The sequence below is a fragment of the Magnolia sinica genome, chromosome 11 (genome assembly GCF_029962835.1).
Source record: "Magnolia sinica isolate HGM2019 chromosome 11, MsV1, whole genome shotgun sequence".
NCBI lineage: Eukaryota > Viridiplantae > Streptophyta > Magnoliopsida > Magnoliales > Magnoliaceae > Magnolia > Magnolia sinica.
Genome location: NC_080583.1, coordinates 52,641,955 through 52,667,672, shown reverse-complemented (window position 1 = coordinate 52,667,672; position 25,718 = coordinate 52,641,955). Strand labels below are relative to the sequence as shown.

The following is a 25,718-nucleotide window of genomic DNA, read 5'->3' as shown; positions in this document are numbered from 1 at the left end:
GGGTACCTACGCACGTGCGAGCGCCACAGGCCCACTGCCCATACGCGGGATCGTCTTTTGGCTCAGGTTTTTGTCCTCTTTTATCCTCTCATGGCTGTTTTTTTATGAATCCTAGCCCTAGATTACGTTTTCTCTAAGATATTTGCCAATTTTCTCACCCTAGGGTTCCTTGAATTGAGATTGGGGAATCCCTTGGATTAGGGACTGATTCTTATGCATGTGTGATTGATTTCTATTTCTCTTTGAGTATTGTTTAGTTCATAATTTTCATTGATCCAACCTAACGTGTGTAGGCCTGGACCTGCATAGATTCCCCTTTAATTGAATGTTTGGATTTTCATGTGGGATGTGGAATTTGTGTGATTGTTTCTAAACTGGTATGATCTAAGCCTGAAATCTTGCATATCATATTTAAATTTATGTCCTGCATCAAATTTGGTATCAGAGCCTAAGGTTCTTGTAGGGGAATTCACCACATATTTATGGTTTAGTTTGTTTGAGTCCTTCATGCATTCAGTCCATCATATATAGCTGAATTTTTAGTAATGGTGTGTAGTCTCCTTCATATAGAGTCTCATAGGGTCATTTAGTTTTAGACGCATATAGTTGCCGTAGTAGGTCCTTAGGTTGAGCAAGTAGTGTATGCCCACACATACGGGTCATGGTTTCGGTTTGCACCCTACACTAAACATGGAGCAACTGCAAGAAATAGTGGCCAAATTAGCCCGGGAGGTTGAGTCCTTGAATAAGCACCTGGAACAATGCATAGATAAACGCCTAGAAGAAATAGAGGCCTCCTTCAGGGCAAACCCCACCACTGGGGAAGATGCCCAATCTCAGGCAGTTGCTTAGGAGGTTACACTAAGGAATGGAGGCGGTCAAGGAGCTGGTCATGGGCGCGTACCAATGCACCCACCCCGTGAAGGACACCATGATCAATATGACCCAGATGCACAACTCCTCAATAGAGTTAGGATAGATGCCCCTACATTTGATGGCCACTTGGACCCTAAAGCCTTTCTAGATTGGCTGGCAGATATGGACCACTGTTTTGAGTGGTATGATATGTCGGATGCTCGATGAGTCCGATTCGCCAAGATGAAGCTTGTGGGTCAAGCAAAGAGGTTTTGGGCGACGGTTGAGCGAAAGAAAGAAAGAGCGAGGGAACTCCCAATAGTTCATTGGGTAGAGATGAAAGAAATGCTTAAAGAAAAGTACCTCCCTTTCTCTTATCGCTTACGATTGATTGAGGAATGGCAGTCTCTTCGACAGGATTCTATCAGTGTTGCGGACTATATCGAGAAGTTTGAAGAATACTCGACCTGCTGTGAGGTTGATGAGGACCCAGTACTTGCCCTTGCTCATTTCAAAACGGGTCTCCATCCTGACATCAGGAGAGAAGTGCTCGCCAAAGAGATAGACACTATTGAACAATTGTACCAAGTAGTGTTAGATGTCGAGCAATACCTTAAAGCATCTGTAGGAATGCGGTTTGACTTTCGCGAATCCGGTGCTAAGGCCAACCCCTCTAGGGCTAGACCTAACACGGGATTCCAAAACAAACCTTCCCCTAATGTTCAGCCCAGACCTAGGGATAATAAGGGTAAAGAGATTGTCGGGTCTAGTTCACGTGGAAGTGGGGCCACTAGGTGTTTTAGGTGTCAGGGGTTTGGTCATTTTGCTCACTAGTGCGGCACGAGAGAGGGCACCAAAGTACTCCTTATTGATGGGCAAGTAGTAGTGCCCCCAGAGAGTGATAGTGAGGAGGAGGAATATAAGCCAGTCGGAACCCCTAGTGATGAGGAAGAGGGAGCACAAGAGTCTGTGACCCTCACGATTGTGCGTTGCGGCCTGGCTTAAGCCAAGAACACTGATGACTAGCGCCACAACACGATCTTCTACACTTATGCAAAATGTAGAGAAAAGAGTTGTAAGATGATCGTGGATAGTGGTAATTGTGCCAACGTGGCATCAACTAGCACTGTGAGTCGCTTGGGCTTGAAGCTGGAAGCCCATCCTCAGCCTTATAGTCTCTTGGGTTGATGAAACATCCATTCCAGTGTCGCACCGCTGTCTTGTCCCTACTCAGTTCGGATCATATAAAGACATAATTTGGTGTGATGTTGTTCCTATGGATGTGGGCCATATCATTTTGGGTAGGCCGTGGCTCTATGACAGGGATGTTACCATATTTGGTCGTTCAAATGTGTGTACATTCTGGTTTGAGGGCAAGAAAGTCAAGCTAAATCTTCCGCCACCCAAGAATACAACTGGAAAAGAGTTCACCACAGAGTGGTGTGAGCGGCCCAAAAGAAGTGAAGGAGTCGAAGTCCGAGTCCAAACCGCTCCATATTTTGAATACCAAAGACTTTGAGCGAGAGACAGAGGCGGACTCGATGACATACGCCCTTGTAGCTAGATAGAGTGTACCAGAGACTAGCGTAGAGTTACCCACTGAGGCCATTCAGGTAGTACATGAGTTTCGTGATGTCTTTCCTGATGACCTACCGAATGAACTTACCCCTATGAGGGATATACAGCATGCCATTGATTTAATCCCCGAGGCAACTCTACCAAACCTCCCGCATTACAGAATGAACCTAAAGGAGCACGTTGAGTTGAAGAGGCAAATTGATGAACTCCTATAGAAGGGTTTCATTCGAGAGAGCATGAGTCCGTGTGCCATGCCCGCCCTTCTTACACCTAAGAAGGATGGCACATGGAGGATGTGTGTTGATAGTAGGGCCATCAATAAAATCACAGTCAAGTGTCGGTTTCCTATACCGCGTCTTGATGACATGCTAGATATGATGGCCAATGCTATTATCTTCTCAAAAATTGACCTCAAAAGTGGGTATCACCAAATCCGTATACACCCTGGTGATGAGTGGAAGACGACCTTCAAGACGAAGGATGGGCTATATGAGTGGCTAGTGATGCCTTTTGGGTTAACTAACGCCCCAAGCACTTTCATGCATGTGATGACCCAAGTGTTGAGACCCTTCATGGGGAAGTTTCTGGTCGTATACTTTGATGATATCTTGATTTATAGCATGACTAAGGAGCAACACCTCAACCATTTGAGGCAAGTTTGTGGGATCCTTGGGGCCGAGAAGTTGTATGCCAACCTAAAGAAGTGCGCGTTCTTGTCTAGTAGTGTGATCTTTTTAGGTTTTATTGTATCAACTGAGGGCGTATCGGCGGATCCCGAGAAGGTCAAGGCCATCGTTAATTGGCCTGAACCCCATAATATTCATGAGGTGCGCAGCTTTCATGGTTTAACCACTTTTTATAGGCGGTTCATTCGAGGCTTCAGTTCCATTGTAGCTCCCATCACGGACTGCATAAAAAAAGGAGAGTTTCAATGGACAAAGGCCGCCTCGAAAGCCTTCAAAGAGATAAAGGTCAAGATGACCAAAGCTCCAGTCACGCAACTTCCAGATTTTTCATAAGCTTTTGAAGTCGCATGTGACGCGTCAGGAGTCGGCATAGGAGTACTTAGCCAGGAAGGGCACCCTGTCACCTTTTTTAATGAGAAACTGAATGAGGCGAAGCAAAGATATTCCACCTATGACAAGGAATTCTACGTGGTAGTGAAATCACTACGCCATTGGCGACATTACCTGTTACCGCAAGAATTCGTCTTGTTCTCAGATCACGGGGCCTTGAGATACTTGAACTCTCAGAAGAAATTAAGCCTCAGGCACGCTAAGTGAGTTCAATTCCTTTAAGAGTACACTTTTGTGCTTAAGCACAAGGCCGGTGTAGAGAATAAGCCTGCCGACGCGTTGAGTCGTCGAGTCGCATTACTCAACTCCATGAGCGTGGAAGTTACAGGCCTTGAACGGATCAAAGAAGAGTATTTTGAGGGTCCAGATTTTGGGGTTGTGTATACGTCTTTATTAGAGAGTCCGTCAGTAGCTAACAGTGAGTATCTGGTTTTGGACGGATATTTGTTTAGGAGTGACCACGTGTGCATACCACGCACCTCCCTTCGCGATATTCTTGTCTGGGAGTTACATTCAGAGGGGTCGCGGGTCATTTCAGTCGTGACAAGACTATTGCCTTAGTGGAGGATAGATTTCATTGGCCAAGCCTTAAGCGGGACGTGACCAAAATTATAGGGCAATGTCGTACTTGTCAACTGGCAAAGCAGAGGAAACAGAATATAAGATTATATACACCTTTGACAATCCCATTCATCCCTTGGCAGGACATCAGTATGGACTTCGTGCTTGAACTTCCCAAGACTATTCAAAAGCATGACTCCATATTTGTTGTTGTGAACGGTTTCTCTAAAATGGCCCATTTCATTCCTTGTTCTAAGACCTCTGACGCATCGCATGTTGCCAAACTATTCTTTAGTGAGGTCGTCAAACTACATGGGTTACCAAAAACCATAGTGTCTGACCGTGACGTGAGATTTATGAGTTACTTTTGGAAGACACTATGGCACATGATGAATACTAGGCTCCAATTTTCTTCTGCCTACCACCCTCAGACTGATGGCCAGACTGAGGTGGTTAATAGGAGCCTCGGGAGTTTACTTCGATGTTTAGTGGGGGAGCATACCAGGACATGGGATTCCGTACTACCCATAGCCGAGTTTGCATACAATAGTTCTGTCAATTGGTCCACAGGTCTAAGTCCTTTTGAAATCGTTACAGGTTACAAGCCTAGGAAGCCTATTGATTTTATCCCCATGTCATTGTCTCATAAGCCATCAGAGTCTGCAGAGTCTTTTGCACATCACATACATTCATTGCATCAAGAAATCAGGCAAAAGATCACTACTAGTAATGAGCATTACAAATTTTCTGCAGACCAACATAGACGTTTCAAAGAGTTCAATATTGGGGACTCTGTGATGATCCGCATCAGGCTCGAGAGGTACCCTCCAAGGGCCGTTCGTAAGTTACACGCGCGTAGCGCTAGGCCCTTCAAAATTATAAAGCGAAACGGTCTCAATGCATATGAGGTAGATCTTCCACCATCTATGGGAATTAGTTCTACATTCAATGTAGAGGATCTAGTTGCTTTTCAGGGACCCACTGATACTTTGTCCTGCCCTTTGCCCACCCATCCTGATTCCTCAAACTTACCCTTTGATCCATGGCCTCTTCCCGACCTTTCCTCCCAGCCTCTACCTCCCATACCTAGCCTTCACACACCCAGAGAGGAAATAGAGGATATCCTGGACCCTGAGATAATTTTCACATCGGATGGCGGGTTTCAGAAATACCTAGTTAAATAGAAGTCACACCCAGCTTCAGACAGCACGTGGCTCACTGAGGAGGAGCTTCAGCAACTTGATCCTGACATCCTAGAGCGGTTCAGGAGTTTTATTTCGCCAGTGGCGAAATCTTCGCAGCCGGGGAGAGTTGATGAGGATATCGTGCACATGCACGCCCGCACACCACCGCTACGCACGTACGTACGCAGGACCCCACCATCGATCTGGCTCGATGACGACGTCCAAGGAGGGCCTCCTAGTTAGAAGACAAGTTTTGTTTCAGAAAAGTGGGCCCGATAGTCAAGAAAAGCCCATCATGGGATTTCATGATCATGGCCCACTCGTCGGATTGATTTCATATTTTAGGTTTTGCTTATTGTTATTATTTAGAATATCGTGAACGCTTTAGATTTCTTTGTTTGGCTTTTAATTTAGTTTACTTCATCGCCAAGTAAGAGGTTGCGCCCATGGTGCGAGTTTTTGGGGTATAGGATTTTCCCTATAAATAGGCACCCCTTATAATTCTTTTGATTCATTCAAGTTAATTAAAAAAAATTCTGCTTTATTTTTCTACTCTCTTCATGAGTTGTGGAAGAATTCAAAAGTGGGTGCGAAACCCTCCCTTTTCGAAGGGCTAACTACTGTAGTGCAAAGCCACATCGATCCCGATTCACCTCCATCCTCCATCTTTTTTTTTTTCATCTTCCACCACCATCCGTACTTCGAATTCGTCCTTTTGTTGCATCAGTTTTCTTCATTATAGTAAGTTTCCAGATTTCGGCCCGCAGGCGAGCTGAAACTTCGGTGGAGCACCACGCACAAGTCATAGCTTAGATCGACCCGAAACTTCGGGATTTTGGAGCATCCCCGTGGCCGACCAGGGCCAAGGAGAGCTTTTCTGCAAACGACGCCCCCTCGCACGTGCGGCCGGGTACCTGCGCACGTGCGAGTGCCCCGAGCCCCCTGCCCATACGCGGGATCGTCTTTTGGCTTAGGTTTTTGTCTTCTTTTATCCTCTCATAGCTGTTTTTTTATGAATCCTAGCCTTAGATTACGTTTTCTCTAAGATATTTACCAATTTTCTCACCCTAGGGTTCCTTGAATTGAGATTGGGGAATCCCTTGGATTAGGGACTGATTCTTATGCATGTATAATTGATTTCTATTTCCCTTTGAGTATTGTTTGGTTCATAATTTTCATTGATCCAGCCTAACGTGTGTAGGCCTGGACCCGCATAGATTCCCCTTTAATTGAATGTTTGGATTTTCACGTGGGATGTGGAATTTGTGTGATTGTTTTTGAACTGGTATGATCTAAGCCTGAAATCTTGCATATCATATTTAAATTCATGTCCTGCATCAGAGGCCCTCCCTAGACATCGTCATCAATCCAGATCGATGGTGGAGCCCTCCGCCTCCTTGCGTACATGCGTAGGGGGGTGTGCGTGTGCGCGTGATGTCCCAATCAAAACCTCCTCTCAATAATAGATTTAAATATCAGCAAGGAGCACATACTAGCTGGCAGCATGCATTCCTGCAGGCTGCACCACACATCAAGTATAGTTTTGTGTCATACAATTCAGTTGGGATTTTTCTAATTTTTCATGTATCAAGTATCATCATGTAGCATACTATAAATGTGGGAGTTTGATCATTTTACAAAAAAATAGAGTTTACTTCATGGTCTCTCAGACAGATTGAACATCAGTATGGAGCACACTGGCTAGCTCTTAAACCAATAAATACTTGTAGTGCATATCAGGTTCATTCCCTATCGTAAAAAGAAAGCTCTTTTATTAAGGATGTGTTTGGATGCACTCTAGAACTGCATTGCAATTATTAGTCTTTCTTTTATAGTAGAAATAGCCAAATTATAGTTTCCTTTCTTAGCATTCTTATTGAGGTTTGGACTCCTAACTATATTATTTTACTCTCAAGCTGGCCTTAGAAGAAGCATAATTGCATTTTGAGCGCAACTTCCTCATCGTGATAGGAAACATCATTTTTTCTTGTTCATATTCATCAAACTTAATGCTCAGAATTCAATTCATTTGTGCATCAAAACACAGCCTAAACAGTTCCAGACTCCCAACTACAATGATTTTTCTGTCAAGTTGGCATTAGAAGCATAATTGCATTTTGAGTGCAACTACCTCATCATGATAGGAAACATCATATTTCTTGTTCACAATAAACTTAATGCTCAGAAGTCAATTCATTTGTGCATCAAAACACAGCCTAAACAGTGTAAATCCACTCCTGGATGATACAGGTGGGTTTGGACTATGGGGCCTTTATGATACAACCTTCCTAAATAATGCATGGCTAGGGCTTAACGACAATACACATCTGATGACAGAATCTTGAATAATATTTAAACTTTGAACAGTACAAACCATGCTCACTGTGAGCTCTAGACACCGATCCCATGTTACAAGGAATAGAAAGGTATTCAGCATACTGCAGTAACAAGAAGTTCATCTATTGTAGTGTGTAGAAACAATGATAAGCAGAAAAAGATATTTGGTATCAATTGTAGTTCTCTTGGTTGCATGGAGAACCAGCATCCACGTGGACTTTTTGAAAGTGTCACCACTGGGTTTTCACCATGTGGTTGGAGGTAATGCCATGCTTCCACTTCAATCCTAGATTCGAGAAGAAAGAATGCATATGAATCACAAGAAGATAGCGTTAAGAGAATATTTGACACTCGTCAATATCAACCTGAACCTTTGAAAGTCCGGAGACTAATTATTGCAAGAAGTTTCAAAGGGGCATTAGCTAAAGCCAAACATTAAGAAATTCAGGAACTGTCAACTTAGTTCTACTTCACAAAATCTTAATGTTAAGTGACAAGAGCAGCAAGCAATAGATCATCTCACCATAAGCCTATAACGTGGCTCAAATATATTGAGTGGCAGCTTCTGACAAGGGAGGACAACGTCCATGACAAAAAGTGGAACCAAATCACCACCTGAGTTTGTCAAATTGCCATGCTCTGAATTCCTCTCTGCATATTCTTCAGGAAAGTTCTTTTGAATTATGTTGTTCAATGTTACACTGAAGATAACCAAGAAAGATCAAGAAATGAGAAACTAAATATGAGGGTAAGACTATTTAATAAGGAAAGGCAACGTAGAGAAAAACAAATTATAACAATGAGTACCACAATGCATAAGAAACCAAGTGTTAACACAAGAATGCTTTACCTTATACAGCATGTTGTAGGAGTGATAAATAGAACTGTCCGGCACATTGGACACTTGTTACCTGTCAATTCATTCAGGATTAGATGAATAGAGTTATTGAGTAGGAATATCTAGAAGAGTAAAAAGCTTTTCAATTAATCGAGAGTACTCACCATGGTCCATAGACTGAAACAGACAAGAGCGACAAAAAGAATGCCCACAAGGAGTAGTAACAGGTTCATACAACAACTTCAAACAGAGGGTACATTCAAAGTCATCCGTACGCTGTGGCTTCCCATGTGATGTCCTTTTAAACGAACAAACTGAAATACTCTCTAAATCCTGGAGAGTGATCTGAAGGCAAGAGCTACATAATCCCCGAAATAGTTGCATAGAAGAAGAAACCAACAATGTCAGGATAAACCTTAACAGTTCACGTTATTTATACGTACGCATTGTATGACCTCAGATGTGAATAAACAACAAAGTAAGCCATAAAAAATGATAAATATAAATACATCGTCATCTAAGCCTCACACCAACTAATTGGAGACAGTATACGAAATTAAAAATGAACAAGAATATTACCTAAGAGGATCAACCTGAAGGCCTGAAAGTAGTGTTTCCCGAGCATCTTCGTATTTCTCTAGCTGCCAATTAGTAATGAAGGTTTAATGAAACTAGAGGATTTCCACCTTGAAAACATCTAAAGAAAATGAATCAAGAAAGTAAGTGTATTAAATTCCAAGCCTTTATTGAAGATAAGGTAGATACGCGCTCACGCGTGCGCGCACACACACACACACAAAAGTGTTTCTCAAGCATCTTCGTATTTCTCTAGCTGCCAATTAGTAATGAAGGTTTAATGAAACTAGAGGATTTCCACCTAAAAACATCTAAAGAAAATGAATCAAGAAAGTAAGTGTATTAAATTCTAAGCCTTTATTGAAGATAAGGTAGATACGCGCGCTCACACGCACGCATGCACGCACGCACACACGTGCGCGCACACACACACACATAAAGGTAGATATTGATATTGCACACAAATGTGTAAGTACCATTCTGGTTATGCAATAGATGCACCTAGAGATATATCGGAGGTTAATCAAGACATCAGCAGACTGGCCGTGATAAATAAATAAAAATAAAAAATAAAAAACCACTAAAATTCAAGCATTCAAGCTCTAAACAAAGGAGTGTATATAGAGTAACCCAAAGCAAAAGTGTTTGGACAGCAACTAAATAGGGCAATTTTCTTAGAATATATTCATGAACACTGAAATTCCTTAGTACATGATAACTAAGATGATAGACCTACAAAAAAGGATTTATTCCAAGGCATAAAACTGATGCGGACATCAGTGGTGCACCCTTTAGAGTGTACCAAAGGAGAAGGCGTCACCAACAGAGTACCGGAGCGGAGTAGTTGATATGGATGAACATTGGGTCCATCAGACCCATTTTTTGACGCACTACAAGTGCAGGAGCGGCATGACCGCACCCTGACCATAGATCCATGGGTCGGATTACACACCCTACCACACGAGTGTTTTAGTTTTAGACGTTTTTGTTCTTTTTTCTTATTTTAGGGGCTTTATTGCACTTTCTTTATTTTTTATCTTTTTTGTTATTTTTTTTGTTTTCAGGGGCTTTAGTGCACTTTTACTTTTTCCATAGTTTATATGTACGTTGTGAAAAACCCTATTTTCATTATTATTGAATGAATAGAAAATCGTCTATTTTCTTCATCTTTATTCAAGAGATTAGGGTTTCAGGATTGACCCTTGGGTGTTGAAGATTCTACCCCGATTTCAAGTTTCCTTCTTTCTATATCTTCGAGGTGAAGGAAAAGGTAAGAGTCATCCTCCTCCCTTTCTTTTGACGATAAAAGGACTTGTACTTTCTTCATCTCAAACCCTTCATTCTTCACTCCTTTCGTTCCTCTCTAGATATCCTCTTTCTAGTTTGAACGGAAAAGAGGGATGGTTAGTTAGTAGAATCAGATCCAAACTTGACTGTGGACTGACTAATGCTAGATTTGGGATATCCTCATATCCCTAGGTCCTCCTTTTTTACTGTTTACGCGATTTTATGCTAAGGGGCATGACGGAATGACCCCATCTTTGTTTTGAAATTTACCTAATCCTTTTGACTGGAAACAGTTAATTAATTGGTGTATTTATTTGAACATTCTTTAACCTGATTATACATACATCTACGATTAGGTCATCACATGTCCCTACATCAAATTTGGTATCAGAGCTCAGTTTTAGCATAGGTCAGTTTATTGTCAATCCGTCATTGTGGTGAAAATTTTCTAAAGAAACCTTTTATCCAAAATTTAAATAAATAAATAAATAATCGTCTAGGTTTCAAGTGGTATAAAAGCTAAATGTCTATACTTGATATCAGTGAATCCTATAAACGATCGTGAAGATTTCAATAAGTGAGTATCGATCCTCAATTGGTGATTTCAATCTCTTTAATCTCAAGATATTCAGTCATTAATACTCAAAATTAAAAAAATTAAAAATTAAAATTTTAAAAAATGAACAACAAGATTTCAAGCAGCAATTTATGCATGTTCAGTCTCTTCCAGCTCGACCCGCGTGACCGGCTCTGCGAAGGGAGACATATTTTGTTGAGTTTAGTCAGCCCTTTTTTCCTAGGTTTTGTTGAGTCCTCATATAGATCTAGGCCATATAGGGTAGTTGTATTGCATTGGTATCATTATTTTTACCATTTCTCGAACATAGATCTAGGACCATTCACTCGTCATTCCTGGTGTATGCCCACGCACACTGGTCGTGGGTTCGGTCTCCATTACACCATGGACTCCGATCAATTTACCAAGGCTATGGAGGGCCTAACTAAGAAAATAGATCAACAGTTTCAAACCTTGAGGGATTATATCGCGCAACAATTTGTGCGTTAGGATGGTAGGTTCATCTGTCTAGAGGAGAGTTGTGCGTCTAAAGGCTAGTATTCCAACCGCCACTATAGGTGAAGCCCAAGCGACCCCCGACACTGGGGTTGTCGATTAGTCCCAAGTTGTGAGCCCTGTCCGCCTAGGGATGGTTTGGAAGCATACTAGGCCCGTGGGCCTGGCAACAAACACGATGGGGTGTATCCATTACCACCCACACACAATCGTGATCCTGCTCTTCCCGCCCAATGGGATGGCCATGATGAGGTGCATCATCAGCACCCCCAGAGATATCATAAGCACAAGGACCCTGTTTCTAGGGTCATGAAGGGCATCAAGGTTGACACCCTCGGTTTTGATGGGAGATTGGATCCTAAAGTTTTTTCTGACTGGTTATCAGACATGAACCACTTCTTTGAATGGCACGGTCTGCCAGACCCACGACGAGTCGGGTTCACCAAGATGAAATTGGTGGGCCGTGCAAAACTATCTTAGGGGAATGTGGAGCATCGCCATGAGCGATCTGGAGAGGGGCCAGTACTCTTTTGGATTGAGATGAAAGAATTGTTGGAAGAGAAGTATGTTCCCATTTCTTACAGGCAAAGGCTGTTGGATCAATGACACATTTTGCACCAGGGATCCATGATGGTGACGGAATACATCGCCAAGTTTGATGAATATATGATAAGGCGCAATGTGGATGAAGACCCTGTTGTGGTTCTCCCGTTTCTGCATGGGCCTCAGGCCTGAGCTTCAGCGGAGCTCATGCTTCACATGGTCACCAGTTTGGAACCTGCTTACCAGGTGGTGCAGGAACTGGAGCACTGTTTGTGCCAGTCCAATGTGAGGGGGATTGATTTTCGACCTGTTATGCCTAGAGTAGCTCTGCAGGGAGCGAACCCCAGGTCAGAAATCAACCTAGAGCTCAACCTGGTACCCAGCCACTCAACAGAAATCGAGGTAATAATATGGCTGACAGTTTAGAGTCCTTTTGAAAAAGTCTGCCTTTCTTTATTGACAATTGCCCATTATATAGGTAGATTACAAGCTATTTAGGGAAGAAAATACAAGCTGATCTTCAGCCCCTACCATATATACATCTATCTAAATATACTGTACAGCTAATATATCCTAATTAAGGAAGGAATAAATCTGTATAACTGTCATATCAGTCAAAGCTGTAGATATTAGCTGTAAATCTGCTGTAGATATTAGCTGTAAATCTGCTGTAAATCTGTAAATCTGCAAAGCTGTAAATCTGTAAATCTGTAAATCTGTAAAGCTATAAATCTGTAAATCTGTAAAGCTGTAAATCTGCTGTGTAGATTGATATTTCCTTTGACAATGGCTGGACCAAGTACTAGGCCCGCGATGCCAGGGTAGTGCTACCGCTGTGGTGGCATGGGTCACATCGCTGTCGAGTGTTCAAATAAAGGGTGGGCGCATTGCCTTTGTTTCCGAACACCCCACAGAAGAAGTGGCAGATAAAGTTGATGGTGACCAGGGTGATGAGGAGATCATTATCCCCTCCCTTGACCCAGCTAGTGATGCCGAGGATGATACTGTGGAGAGTATCCCACTTGTAGTGGTAAGGTATTCCGTATCAGTAACGGTGGCCATAATAGTCACCACCATTACCGATACAGGTATCGGCCATAACGGCCGATACGGGGGCGTAACGATTGTTATGACCCCCGTAACGGTTAAAAATTTTCTTTTGCCCAAAAAATTCTGAAAAAATATTTAGAAAATCAAGAATAACGTAAATATTTCAAATATGTATTCATTTTTTATTTTGAACATGTTTATGGTAGTGTAACGGTCCACTCTTTGGTGAGAGTGTTGTATCGGGCTGTCTAGTGAATTGTTTAATATGATTATGTCTCTAATGTTTACACATCACAATCAAGCATTAGAACTAGAAATCTAAAAAAAAAGCACAAATACTACTTTTTCAATTTTTTGAAAAAAAGGCCCTCAAAAATTCTATTCACACAAATCACTTCAATCCACAGTTTTAATCTTAAAAACTATAGTAAGAGTGGTCGAAATCTGTTGTAAAATGATATAAGAGAGTTTTTGGAATGAGAAAAGTGAAAAAGAGGAGAAAAATGAATTTAAATAGATTTTTTTAAAAAAAAGTAATCGTTTTTCGACCGTTACGGTAGTAACGGTCATTATGTCCTGTAACGGCCTTTACGGCCACCGTAATGGCTAATACAGTCTCCAAAAATTAACTGCTCCTTTTTACCCCCGTATCGCGTAACGGTCATGGCCGTTACCTATACGTATCGGCCTTTACGGGCGTATCGTAACGGATACAGAACACCTTGGTGGTGAGATGCACCTTGACCCAGATGAAGGAAAGCGAAGATTGGCGCAAAACCACCATTTTCCACACTATGCCAAGTGCGGAGAAAAGAGCTGCAAAGTAATCATGGACAATGGGAGCTGTGAGAATGTAGTTTCCCCAGTTACTTTGAGTCGCCTAGGGTTGAAGCCAATCCCTCACCCCAACCCATACAGATTTTTTTGGGTGGATGCGACATCCCTCCCTGTGACCCAGTGATGCCTTGTTCTGATTGAGTTTGGACCATACAAGGACAAGTTGTAGTGTGATGTGTTCACGATGGACGTTGGTCATATCATCTTGGGAAGGCCATGGCTCTATGACAAAGATGTTACTATATTTAGGCGTACAAATAATTGTGTATTTAAGCATGAAGGAAAGAAGCTTGTATTGGACCCACTCCCTCCCAAATGGTCAATAAGAGCGAAAGATGTTGCGTTCCAAGGCGGTCCTAAAAGTTAAAGGGCGCCTCAGTCGAAGTCCCTCCACATCATAGATGATAAGGAGTTTGAGAGAGAGACTAAGGCGGGGACTATGGTGTACGGCCTACTAGCTAAGGAGAGTACACCTGAGGTTGCTATGGGGATACCCCAGGTGGTTCATCTGGTCCTAGAGGAGTTTCGGGATGTCTTCCTTGAGGAACATCCAGACAAGCTTCCACTAATGCAAGAGATTCAACATACAATAGATCTCGTCCCAGAGGCGACCTTACCAAACCTCCCTCACTACAGAATGAACCCCACCGAGCATTCCGAGTTGAAGAGGCAGGTGGATGAATTGCTTAAAAAAGGATTCATTCGCGAAAGTTTGAGCTCGTGCACTGTGCTCGCGCTTTTTACACCCAAGAAAGACGGCACGTGGCGCATGTGTGTTGATAGTAAAGTCATAAACAAGATCAATGTCAAGTATCGGTTTCCCATCCCGAGGCTTGATGACATGCTTAACATAATGGCCACCTCTACTATCTTTTCGAAAATTGACCTCAAGAGTGGTTATCACCAAATTCATGTTCGCCTAGGAGATGAATGGAAGACTGTCTTCAAGATGAAGGACAGGCCGTACGAGTGGCTGGTTATGCCCTTCAAGTTAACCAATGCCCCAAGTACGTTTATAAGGGTGATGACCCAGGTGCTGCGACCCTTTATTGACAAGTTTTTAGTCGTGTACTTTGATGACATCCTCATCTATAATACGTCCCCTAGCCAGCACATCAAGCACTTGAGGTAGGTCTGCAATGCCTTGCATGCAGAAAAGCTCTATGCGAACCTCAAGAAGTGTTCCTTCTTAACCTCCCGTGTTATCTTCCTGGGATACGTTGTATTGTCAGAGGGTATGTCTGTAGACCTTGAGAAAGTCAAGGCCATTGTCAATTGACCTGAGCCGCATACCATAAACAATGTGCAAAGCTTTCACGGCCTAGCTATGTTCCATCAGCGGTTCATCCGTGGATATAGCTCGATTATGGCTCCCATCACAGATTGTATACAAAAAGGGGAGTTTCAATGGACTAAAGTCGCGGCACGGGCTTTCTCGGAAATTAAAAAGAAGATGACGAAAGCGTCAGTCATGCGTCTACCTGACTTTACCAAAGCCTTTTGAGGTAGTGTGTGATGCATCTGGAATTGTCATAGGCGGAGTGTTAAGCCAAGAGGGACATCCTGTGGCCTTTTTCAATGAGAAGCTGAACGAGGCTAAACAACGCTACTCCACTTATGACAAGGAGTTCTATGCAGTTGTGCAATCATTGCGCCGTTGGCGGCATTATTTATTACCGCAAGAATTCGTCCTGTTCTCTGATCATGAGGCCTTGAAATATTTGAGCTCTTAAAAGAAGTTGAGCCCTAGGCATGCCAAGTGGGCACAATTTCTTCAAGAGTAATGCTTAAGCACAAGGCCGGATAAGAGAATAAGGTTGTTGACACGCTTAGCCGTCGTATCATGACACTGCGGTCCATGAGTATTGAAGTTACAGGCTTTGAGCAACTCAAGGGTGAGTACTCAAAATGTCCTGATTTTGGGATCATTTATGCGTCATTGTCTAGTGACCCGCCCTCGAGGAGTGCGAAGTTCGTCCTTACAGATGGATATTTTTTTATAGGGGACAAGCTCTGTATCCCACGAACATCCCTCCGCAATTTTCTAGTTTGAGAGCTGCATGCTGGAGGGATGGCAAGTCACTTTGGTCGAGATAAAATAATTGCCCTTGTGTCTGATCGTTTCTATTGGCCTAATCTCCAGCGAGATATAGCTAAGATTGTAGGGCAGTGTCAGACATGTCAACTGGCAAAGCAGAGGAAGCAAAATACAGGTTTATATACTCCTTTGCCAGTTCCACATACCCGGTGGCAAGATGTCAGTATGGCCTTCGTGCTTGGGCTTCCTAAGACTATTCGTAAGCACAACTTCATACTCATGGTTGTTAGGGGTGTACATCGAGTCGAACTGAGTCGAGCTGGCCTCAGCTCGACTCGGCTCGAATAGTGGCTGACCTCAGCTCGAACTCAGCTCGGCTCGGTCCTCGAGCCTGACCAGCCAGCTCGGCTCGGTTTAGTCAGCAGTTCGGGTCAGCTCAGGCCGAGTTCGAGCCAAGATTGAGCCGAGTTCACCATTGAGGCATTTCCCCAAACACCTTAACTACAACTTCAAAATCCCACTGTTTTACAAACAGAGGCAATGGTTTTACAGGTATTTTCTCAAACACCTTCTAAATAACATTAAAAAAAAATAAGAATAATAAAATAAAATATTTTTTAAAAAAAATAATAATAATAAACAAAAACAAAGAGAAAAAGGTATTTGTTTCATGTACATACCTTCCTTGCCACCAGCCAAACCTTCCTTGCCACCAGCCACATTTCGTTGAGTCATTTTATCAAACAGTTGGTAAGCAACATCAATGGCAAAGTAAACGTGTCACCGAACTAGTTCGATCCGAGTCGAGTCAAGCTAGGGCCTACTCGAACTCGGCTTGAACTCATTTTCGAGCTAAAAAAAACAGCTCGACTCGGCTCGAAATTAGCTTCGAATCGAGCTTTTTCGAGTCGAGTCGAGCGAGCTAATCAGGCTAGCTCGGTTCATGTACACCCTTGATGGTTGTTGATCGATTTTCTAAGATGGCCCATTTCCTACCTTGTTATAAGTCCTCAGATGCCTCCCATGTTGCTAAGTTATTCTTTCAGGAGGTTGTGCGACTCCATAGAGTACCTAGATCCATCGTGTCTGACAGAGATACTAGGTTCACTAGTTATTTTTGGAAGACTCTGACATCTTTTGGGTACAAGGCTCCAGTTTTCTTCAGCATATCATCCCCAGTCAGATGGTCAAACAAAGGTAGTAAACCGTAGCCTAGGGAATTTGTTAAGATGTCTAGTTGGAGACCACCATAGGACCTGGGACACTGTTCTTCCCACAGCAAAGTACGCGTATAATTCTTCAGTGAACAGGTCCACAGGAATGAGCCCGTTTGAAATTGTTTAAGGTCTTAGACCCCGAGCCCCCATAGATTTAATCCCCATGGCTACCTCACAGCGTCCTTCAGAGATGGTAGAGTCCTTCGCCCAGCATGTACATGCATTGCATAATGAGATCAAGAGGAAAATTAATTCAAGTAATGAACATTATAAATTTTCTGCTGCCACTCACAGGAGATTTAAGGAATTTCAACCTAGAGATGACGTCATGGTTCGTATTAGGTCTAATCGGTTTCCACTTGGATCCGTGAAGAAGCTTCATGCCCGTAGCATAAGCCCACATAAAATTGTGAAGGTTGGGATCTAATGCTTATGTTGTTGATATCCCTGCTACAATGGGCATCAGATCCACATTTAATGTGGAAGATCTAGTTCCCTTTCACAAGCCATTACCTATATCCACTAGTTCACCTGTTTCTTCCCAGACCCTCCCTATATATGGACCTTGGACACAGCCTAATCTTCCTGTACCCATCTTACCTTCTCTTCCACCTGCACCGAGAAGAAACGAGATAGAGGAAATTTTGGACCCTAAGGCGGTTTCCACTCGCTCTGGGGGTTTCCAGAAATTCCTAGTCAAATGGAGGAACAGGCCCATTACAGATAACTCTTGGATCACATAGGCAGAGTTGCAATGCATCAACCCCGATTTGTTGGAGAGATATAAGAGTTCGCTTTTGTCAGTGGCAAATTCTTCCTACCCATGGAGAATTGATGCGAACATTAGTGGTGCACCCTTTAGAGTGTACCAGAGAAGGAGTCGTCGCCGACAAAGTACCGAAACAAAGGAGTTGATGCGGATAGACGTGGGTCCATCGGACCCATTTTCTGACGCGCTACGAGTGCATGAGCGGCATGACCGCACCCTGACCATAGATCCATGGGTCGGATTTCACAACCTATCACACGGGTGTTTTAGTTTTAGGCATTTTTGTTCTTTTTTCTTATTTTAGGGGCTTTATTGCACTTTCTTTATTTTTCGTCTTTTTTGTTATTTTTCTTGTTTTCAGGGGCTTTAGCGCACTTTTACTTTTTCCAAAGCTTATATATACGTTGTGAGAAACCGTATTTTCATTATTATTGAATGAATAGAAATTCGTCTCTTTTCTTTCTCTTTATTCAAGAGATTAAGGTTTCAAGATTGGCCCTTGGGTGTTGAGGATTCCACCCTGATTTCAAGTTTCCTTCTTTCTAGATCTTCGAGATGCAGTAAGAGGTAAGAGTCATCCTCCTCCTTTTCTTTTGATGACAAAATGACCTGTACTTTCTTTATCTCGAACCCTTCATTCTTCACCCCTTTCGTTCCTCTCTGGATATCCCCTTTCTAGTTTGAACGGAAAAGAGGGATGGTTAGTCAGTAGAATCAGATCAAACTTGACTGTGGACTGACTTATACTAGATCTGGGATCTCCTCATATCCCTAGGTCCTCCCTTTTTACTGTTTACGCAATTTTATGCTAAGGGGCATGACCCTGACGGAATGACCTCATCTTTGTTTTGAAATTTACCTAACTCCTTTGACTAGAAACAGTTAGTTAATTGGTGTATTTATTTGAACATTCTTTAACCTGATTATATATGCATCTAGAATTAGGTCATCACATGTCCCTACATCAAAAACCAAGTTACAATGCCGAAAGTCACATTGTCCATAGTGGTGACTTTGCAGCGGTACATATCAAGCAGTTTTATACTCTATTAATAAGATATCTTCACTTCTTCAAAATCAACCAGCATCTTCATTTATTGTTTTCAAAGGGGAAAAGCAATCAAAAAAGAAAGTGTTACCTGGACGCTTTATGGATTTTTGTCGTGTCGGCACTTAGGGACACTCCTTGAAACAACACGACACTTCAAAATTGAACAGACAAAATGTCCTAGTGATGTCACCATAAGTAACACATGTGGGACACTTCAAGGGAGATTTCCAAACATATTCTCCACAAAGCTTTCCTTTTCATCTTTCTTAAAATCTTTTGTTATGTAAATTTCTTTTTCAAACCAGACATCTCTCATCTTTATCCCCCAAGCTTGCCTTCATTCTGTTGTTTTTTGAAGAAACTATTCATAATGCTTCCTCTCACTCTCTATGTAAGTTCATTTTTCATTGTCGCATGACACATATAACAGAAAAACATAACCTTTGATGTTCAATTGTTGGGGTTTTCTAATTTTATGAGAGAGAGAGAGAGAGAGAGAGAGAGAGAGAGTGTTTGTGTGTGATGATACAAACTGCAATTTCTTGAGATGACTATAAAATCAATTAGTAGTTAGTTTAGATTACTAGCAATTGCCTTTTATTGGAACTATGTCAATATTCTTTTCGAATTTCCATTGTTTTTCGTGTTTTCATCGTTCTAATCAAAATTTTATTCTATTTGTCAATTTTATTTATTTAACTAAATTATTATTTATTTGCATGTGGAAGCGCCTTCCTGTCTAGATTTTTTTAGTTCGGCATGCCAGATGCTTTTGGACATTTGGACACTAGACACGCATGCCAAGTGTCCAAGTAACATTGAGAGTAATCCTCACTTATGAAGGAAACAGTCTGTTAAATAGTTAAAATTAGAATAAAAAAGAAAGTTGAAAAATGAAAAGAAAACCAGCAAATTAGGGGGGAAAAAGTTACAGGAACATGAGACATAGAAAAGGACATGAGTACATTGAAGCAACACATTTGCATTTAATTAATGTGTTAGGATCTTCCAATCTGTGGAGATTTACAGATGTCAACCATCCACAGTGGGGCCCATTAGATTGACTGTTTAGTTTAGATCACCTAACCATGAGCCCTAAGTCACGTAATCTTGTCCATCAGCAAACTCCAAATTTATGGAGGATAAGGACCATCTAATCCCTCTCATGATATCATCTAGTGGAAATGATCTTATACTCCCCTTCCGACTGCCAGGCCTTTTTGTAAATGCAACTTTTTACTCTGTCCTTCACACTATTTTGAAGGAAAGAAAGACAGAGAAAAGCAATTTATTAAGAGACAGATGCATATCTCTCCACAAAATAAAAAAGATAGATGCACATGGGAGTAAATGGGGTAAGAGGTGTGTTTGGATGGAGTAAATGTCAGCAAATGGAATTGGGAGTAAATGAATTAGGAGTAAATGGGGTTAATTTGAAATCCCAAGGAAGAGGAGAGATTTAGGAGTAATTGGTGTGAAATGCCTTTTTTGGCTCCTTGGGAGAATCGCATGAGTAAACAAAGGGGTCGCTATGCTCCTAATCCGCCGTACACATGGCACGCTGATGATACTCCGCAGCAATCCAATTATAGGCTGCATCACTAAAATAACACCAATGGAATGATCTAAACTGCCCAAATGTTGGATATCTAAATGGACAACTAGAAAAAGTTGCCGAGTTGCTTGTTTGTTATCCTTCCATTTGTGGCCCACCCAAGGCTCAGAATTTCCTCATTTTTGGCCAAAGTATATATTTCAATGGGCTTATTACAGTCATTCTATCGATATTAAAGCTGATTTGGGATATCACATGTTCCTATGAATATATTGAAGAATTACAATGCATTCGAATATCTCCCATTTACTCCCGTCCAAATAGAATATTTGGATTTCGGTGCATTTCATTTACAGGCTACCAGACACATTGACGATTCCATTTACACTTGATTTGAGTGTAATTGTGAAATGGATTTCATTTACCTCCATTTACAAGCTCCCAACGAGCCCTAAATGTTTTCATAAGGTAGCTTACTTCTCTACGCACTTCTTAAAGGAACCAAGATTAGGATATAAGGACCTGAAAGCATAATGATAGGAAGACCTAAAAGGACTTGGATTGAGGTTGTCAAATTAGATATGAAGTCCTAGTCACTTATCACACGTAGGACATAAAATAAGATTGATTGGTGAAACAAAGATTGTAAAGCCTACACCAAATGGCAGGCACAAGACCACGATGATACCAACAAGATAGAATAGATCCTCTTCCTTCAGCACAAGGGTTTTCAATTTCTTTCATGATGGCAGAGCTCTAGATTGATTATACTGGTAATTACCAGTGGTGATTTCTTTGAGAGTATTCCAATAATTTGCACTATAACGGTATTCTTGTAATCTATTTAAACTTTTACATAGACTTGAGAATGTCCCAAAGATCACTCTAGAAAGATTGAGAAGTTTCTAAAATATTCTTGTGTAGACTTGACAATGTAATATACGTATTTATGTCTTCACGTGTGTGCCTTGTATTTTGTGGTCTATAGTGTACTACTGTATATATGTTAAATATTAAAGAGAGTGTTAATCATTAAGGCTAAGATACAATATTAAATCCCAACACTCTCTCCTTTCTCCTTTCTCCTTTCTCCTTTCTCCTTCCTCCTCCTTTCTTCCTTCTCTTCTATTCAGTCACTCCACTTTCCACTTGGTATCAAAGCACTCTTCCTAGGCTAACCAGAGTGAAGGTTGCTTTGGTGGGACCTACTGGTGATGAAGTGTTTCAAATAGCGTTCGTAGTGTATGCTATGTAGCGTAGCGTAGCCGTAGTGCTATGTAACGTACATAAATAGCGTAAATCTCCTGTAGCATACACTACAACTATGTAGCGTGTAGCATATGTAGCATACACTACAATGTATTTTTCTAAGTTTTGTTTATATTAAATGGTTTAGAATTCACATTTTGAAAAAACCTTAAATGTAAAGTTAAAACGTAACCTTTCTTTGTTGATTTTCATTTAAAATGGCGGTGATTCTTTGTTAAATTTGGTGTTAAACTCACATACTAAATAATCTTTAAAACTAATATTAAAAGAAAAGAGTTTCAAAAGAGGGTTTCTGAAAATCCCTCTTTTGAACAACCACCCCACCCGCCCCCCCCCCCCCCTCGATCCAAAAGGCCGTTGAATGGGAGATTCCAAGCAATCAGTCTACCTTGCAAAGAGGTCCATTTCCTGTCTTTTCAAGAGCACTGGAGCTGAAACAAAGGGGAGAAAAGAAAAATCAGGTTTACCCCTTTTTCGCATCTGTGCAACTACAAAGCTCCACTTTTCAGATTTTTGATTGATTAAATCTCTTCTTAAGCCTGCTAGAGGTATGTTCTTGCCCTTTAATGAGTTACTTTTCATTTCGAATTCAGATTTATTGGTTCTTTTGGGATTTTTTCATTTTAGGGTGTTGATTACTGTGCAATATTATAGGATAGGGGTTGCTATCCAATTTTTTCTTCTTCTTTTTTCTTTTTTGGTTTTAGGGCCAGCTGTGATGTGTGCATGGCATGTTAGGGGTTGTTATGCAATTTTTTCCTTATTTTCTTTTTTTAGGTGGCCTATTGTGGCGTTTGTATGGATGGTTGTGCATTTTTTTTCTATGGCATAGCCCACGTGGAGCCCACTATGGTGTGTGTATGGGTGGTTGTGCATTGTTTTCTATGGTGAGCCCATGTGGGGCCCATTGTGGTGTGTGTATGGGTGGTGCAGTGTTTTCTATGGGCCATAGTGGGCCCATTGTCCCCCAATGTTTTCTAGTCCATCATGTGGGCCACCATTCTACAATGGTGGTTTTTTACTTTTTAATGTTCCCCTTTGTGATTCACTAATCTATGAGTTTGCGACTTCACTTGTGACATTTGTATTGTACTTAATACTCTTAACATATGGGGTTTTTATTTCTTTTCATACTTGTGACTTGTTGTTTCAGTTAAACATTATTAATCAAAGTGGTTTGCTTAGAAAGTTGTTGATGTGATAATTATTTGATTTGGTTATATATGTGGATTGGCTTTTGATAAATGGTAATTAACAACTTGTTTGAAACTTTTAGGCATTTTTATTTTTATTTTTTGCTTTTTTTCTTACTATTTCTCATATTTTTCCTATTTTTAAATTTAAAAAATAGAAGTATCATGTTCATGTATCTTATGCTATTTATGCTACACACTACAGAAGGTTGAACACTACACAACACGCTAGCGCTATTTAAAACACTGGTGACGTCATCCTATGTATCGACAACAACATCAGTGTACAGTTTGATGGCTTCTTGAAGGAAAAAGGTATGGATCTGAAATAGCCTGATTTTAGAAGATTTATGATGATTTTTGTATCATGAAAAATAAAACAATTCAATAAACAGTATAGATTTCATTTTTTCTAGTGTACTGTATTTCTAGGGATTTTTGTGGTATTTCTTGAGGGTGCTTATCTCTACAGTCTCTCGTAGATCAGTCAGGTATCTTCGTTTTTGCTAACTAGTGTCCAATAATCCTAATAGTTCATCATGGATCACTAATTTTGGGGCATCCGATCATATGACTGGTATATATTTTCATTTTTTTGTCATATTCATCCACTTCAGACTCTAGCCACATAAAAACTGTTGATGGATCATGTACTCATGTTGAAAGAACAGGTACCGTTAGTCTTGTCTCCATTGTCTTTGTCATTTGTTCTAAAATTGTCTACTAATATTTTTTTTATTAGCAAGCTCACCCAGTCATTCAATAGTAGTGTGACCTTCTTTCCTTCTTTTCATTTATTTCAAAACTGAAAACTGGACAAAAGATTAATGGTGGCCATGAATGAGAGGAACTCTACTTATTTGATCCTTGATGATGTTAAAGCTTTTGCTTTTTAGTCCACACTTGGTGACAATTTAAAGATGGACCGTGTCATGTACTTGCATCATAGATTGGTATATTCCTCTTCCTAGTCTGAAGTTACTTCTTCCTTTACTGTTTACCTCTAATGAGTAACATTCAGTGTGATAAATGTCAGCTCTCAAAGCATTGCCGAAGTCTTATCCTATCAGTTTGAACAAAAAGTGTGAAGAAAGGCAAGGAAGATTCAGCCAGTCAAAGGTGGAGCTTTACAGGTATGTGTCTACAATAGGAAACAATAAATAAGGAAATTATATAGATTTCTGTAAGCAGAACAAACTGACCTCCCCTCTGTAGGGAAATATCAGTGAGAAGTGAGAACAATTATTACCAGTGAACATTAGGAAGGAGTGGCGTGTTTGTCTTGGTTGGGTACATCTCAGTATATAGCTACAGGCTGCGTAGATGGGAAAGTATGGGACACCCTCTCCGGGGATTGCAAGAAAACATTCAATGGCCATTTTGATGCCATTCAGTTGCTGGCTGCTCTGCCAATGGGGAGTTCCTTGTTTCAGTTTCGCTAGATAGGACTGCTCGAGTGTTTGAGATCGCAGAATTTCGATAGCTAAAAAGGGATTGCATGTTGAAGGTTCAAGACCCTTGCTCAATCAGATGGCATCCATGTGGTAAACTCAAGGTGTAGATTCAATCCCAATTTACAGACTCAAATTTTTTAAAAAAAATTAAAAAAATTAAAATTAAAAAAAAAATTAAAAAGGACAGCATGTTTGGCTTGTGCAAGTTCTTTTCTTCTTTGATGAGTTGTCCATGTATGACTGGTGCACCCAATATCTTGGTTGAAAATGTAGCCATTTCTGGATATATATATATATATATATATATATATATATATATATATATATATATATATCTATATATATATATATATATATATATATATATATAGTGAATGAATTTGACAAAAAAAAAAAAAACAATTATTACCAAAATGAGAGCATTGGCCTTGAGATAATATGATTTGGCTGAATTACTTCGGATGTTCATCACCTTCTCAGCATCCTTCAAAGCAAGCTGAAATGATGACTGAAGAAGCATAAGCATATGTGGCAATTGGAAAGTGCTGTTTCAAGGATGCAAGCCATGAAGCGGAGCCTTACTTCAGCATGTGTTGTAGGATCCAATCCATTTAGCGGTTGGTATTCAGAAGCAGATGCAGATCGGTTTCTTAGGCGTTTGCTAATCCTGGAACATGAAAGGTGTTATATAAGCAGGGAAGAACATTTAATCACTTTAGTTTTTATCAACAATCAAGTACATCTCCACGAGTGGCATCAATGTGAGCATCTACGATGGCCAGTTCCAACTTCCAAGTGCCAAGTAAAAGAGGTAGGTTAATGTCTGTGGGACAGCTGATCATAGAAGTGTTGCCAATACACCATTCAAAAGAAAACCAAAAAATTCGAAAATGCTAAGATGATGATGATGAATCAAGTACATTTCCAGAGATATGGGACAGGCGTAATAGATTTAGAAAAGTGTAGCATAGTTAGAATCATGACCATGAACTGAAGGTGGTCTTGAATGAAAAAAAAAAAAAGCACAAAATGATTGCAGCACTGACCTGCAAAAAGCAGCACTTCTATTACTCAAGATAACAGGATCTCCCGGTTTTAAGCTGTGAGCTTTAGAGTAACAAGCGATTGCCTGCATTAAAAACCTAAAATAGTTATCAATGCATGTAAAAAAAAAAAAAAAAAAAAACTGCTCATCAGGATCATGTCCATCGTCTACAAGTCAATATGTGTTTCTTGATCAAGAAGTATATTTCTTATTTTTTTACCTGAACACATGATGAACTTAACATTGCCAACTAAATAGCAATTGGATGACTGGTAGAATAAAATATTAAATTGTCGCGTTCAAATTCCAAGTAATATTTGGTTTTATGGGCAT

The 25,718-nt window shown here is 40.8% G+C and overlaps 1 protein-coding gene across 3 annotated transcripts in view; it reads right to left on the bottom strand.

The window, feature by feature from the left end:
- The window catches only part of LOC131219142 (uncharacterized), an 80,217-nt gene that overhangs the window by 27,841 nt on the left and 26,658 nt on the right, over positions 1–25,718 (bottom strand). For 2 of the 3 annotated variants that reach the window (XM_058214146.1, XM_058214147.1), the window contains 7 exons: positions 25,387–25,469; positions 24,923–25,007; positions 24,750–24,848; positions 9,009–9,070; positions 8,594–8,787; positions 8,442–8,502; positions 8,115–8,292 (listed from right to left, as the gene is read on the bottom strand). In XM_058214146.1, coding sequence (XP_058070129.1) covers positions 8,115–8,292; positions 8,442–8,502; positions 8,594–8,787; positions 9,009–9,070; positions 24,750–24,848; positions 24,923–25,007; positions 25,387–25,469 — 762 coding nt within the window. Of the gene's footprint in view, positions 1–8,114; positions 8,293–8,441; positions 8,503–8,593; positions 8,788–9,008; positions 9,071–24,749; positions 24,849–24,922; positions 25,008–25,386; positions 25,483–25,718 lie in introns of all 3 variants that reach the window. The other variant, XM_058214148.1, reaches the window with a different exon arrangement.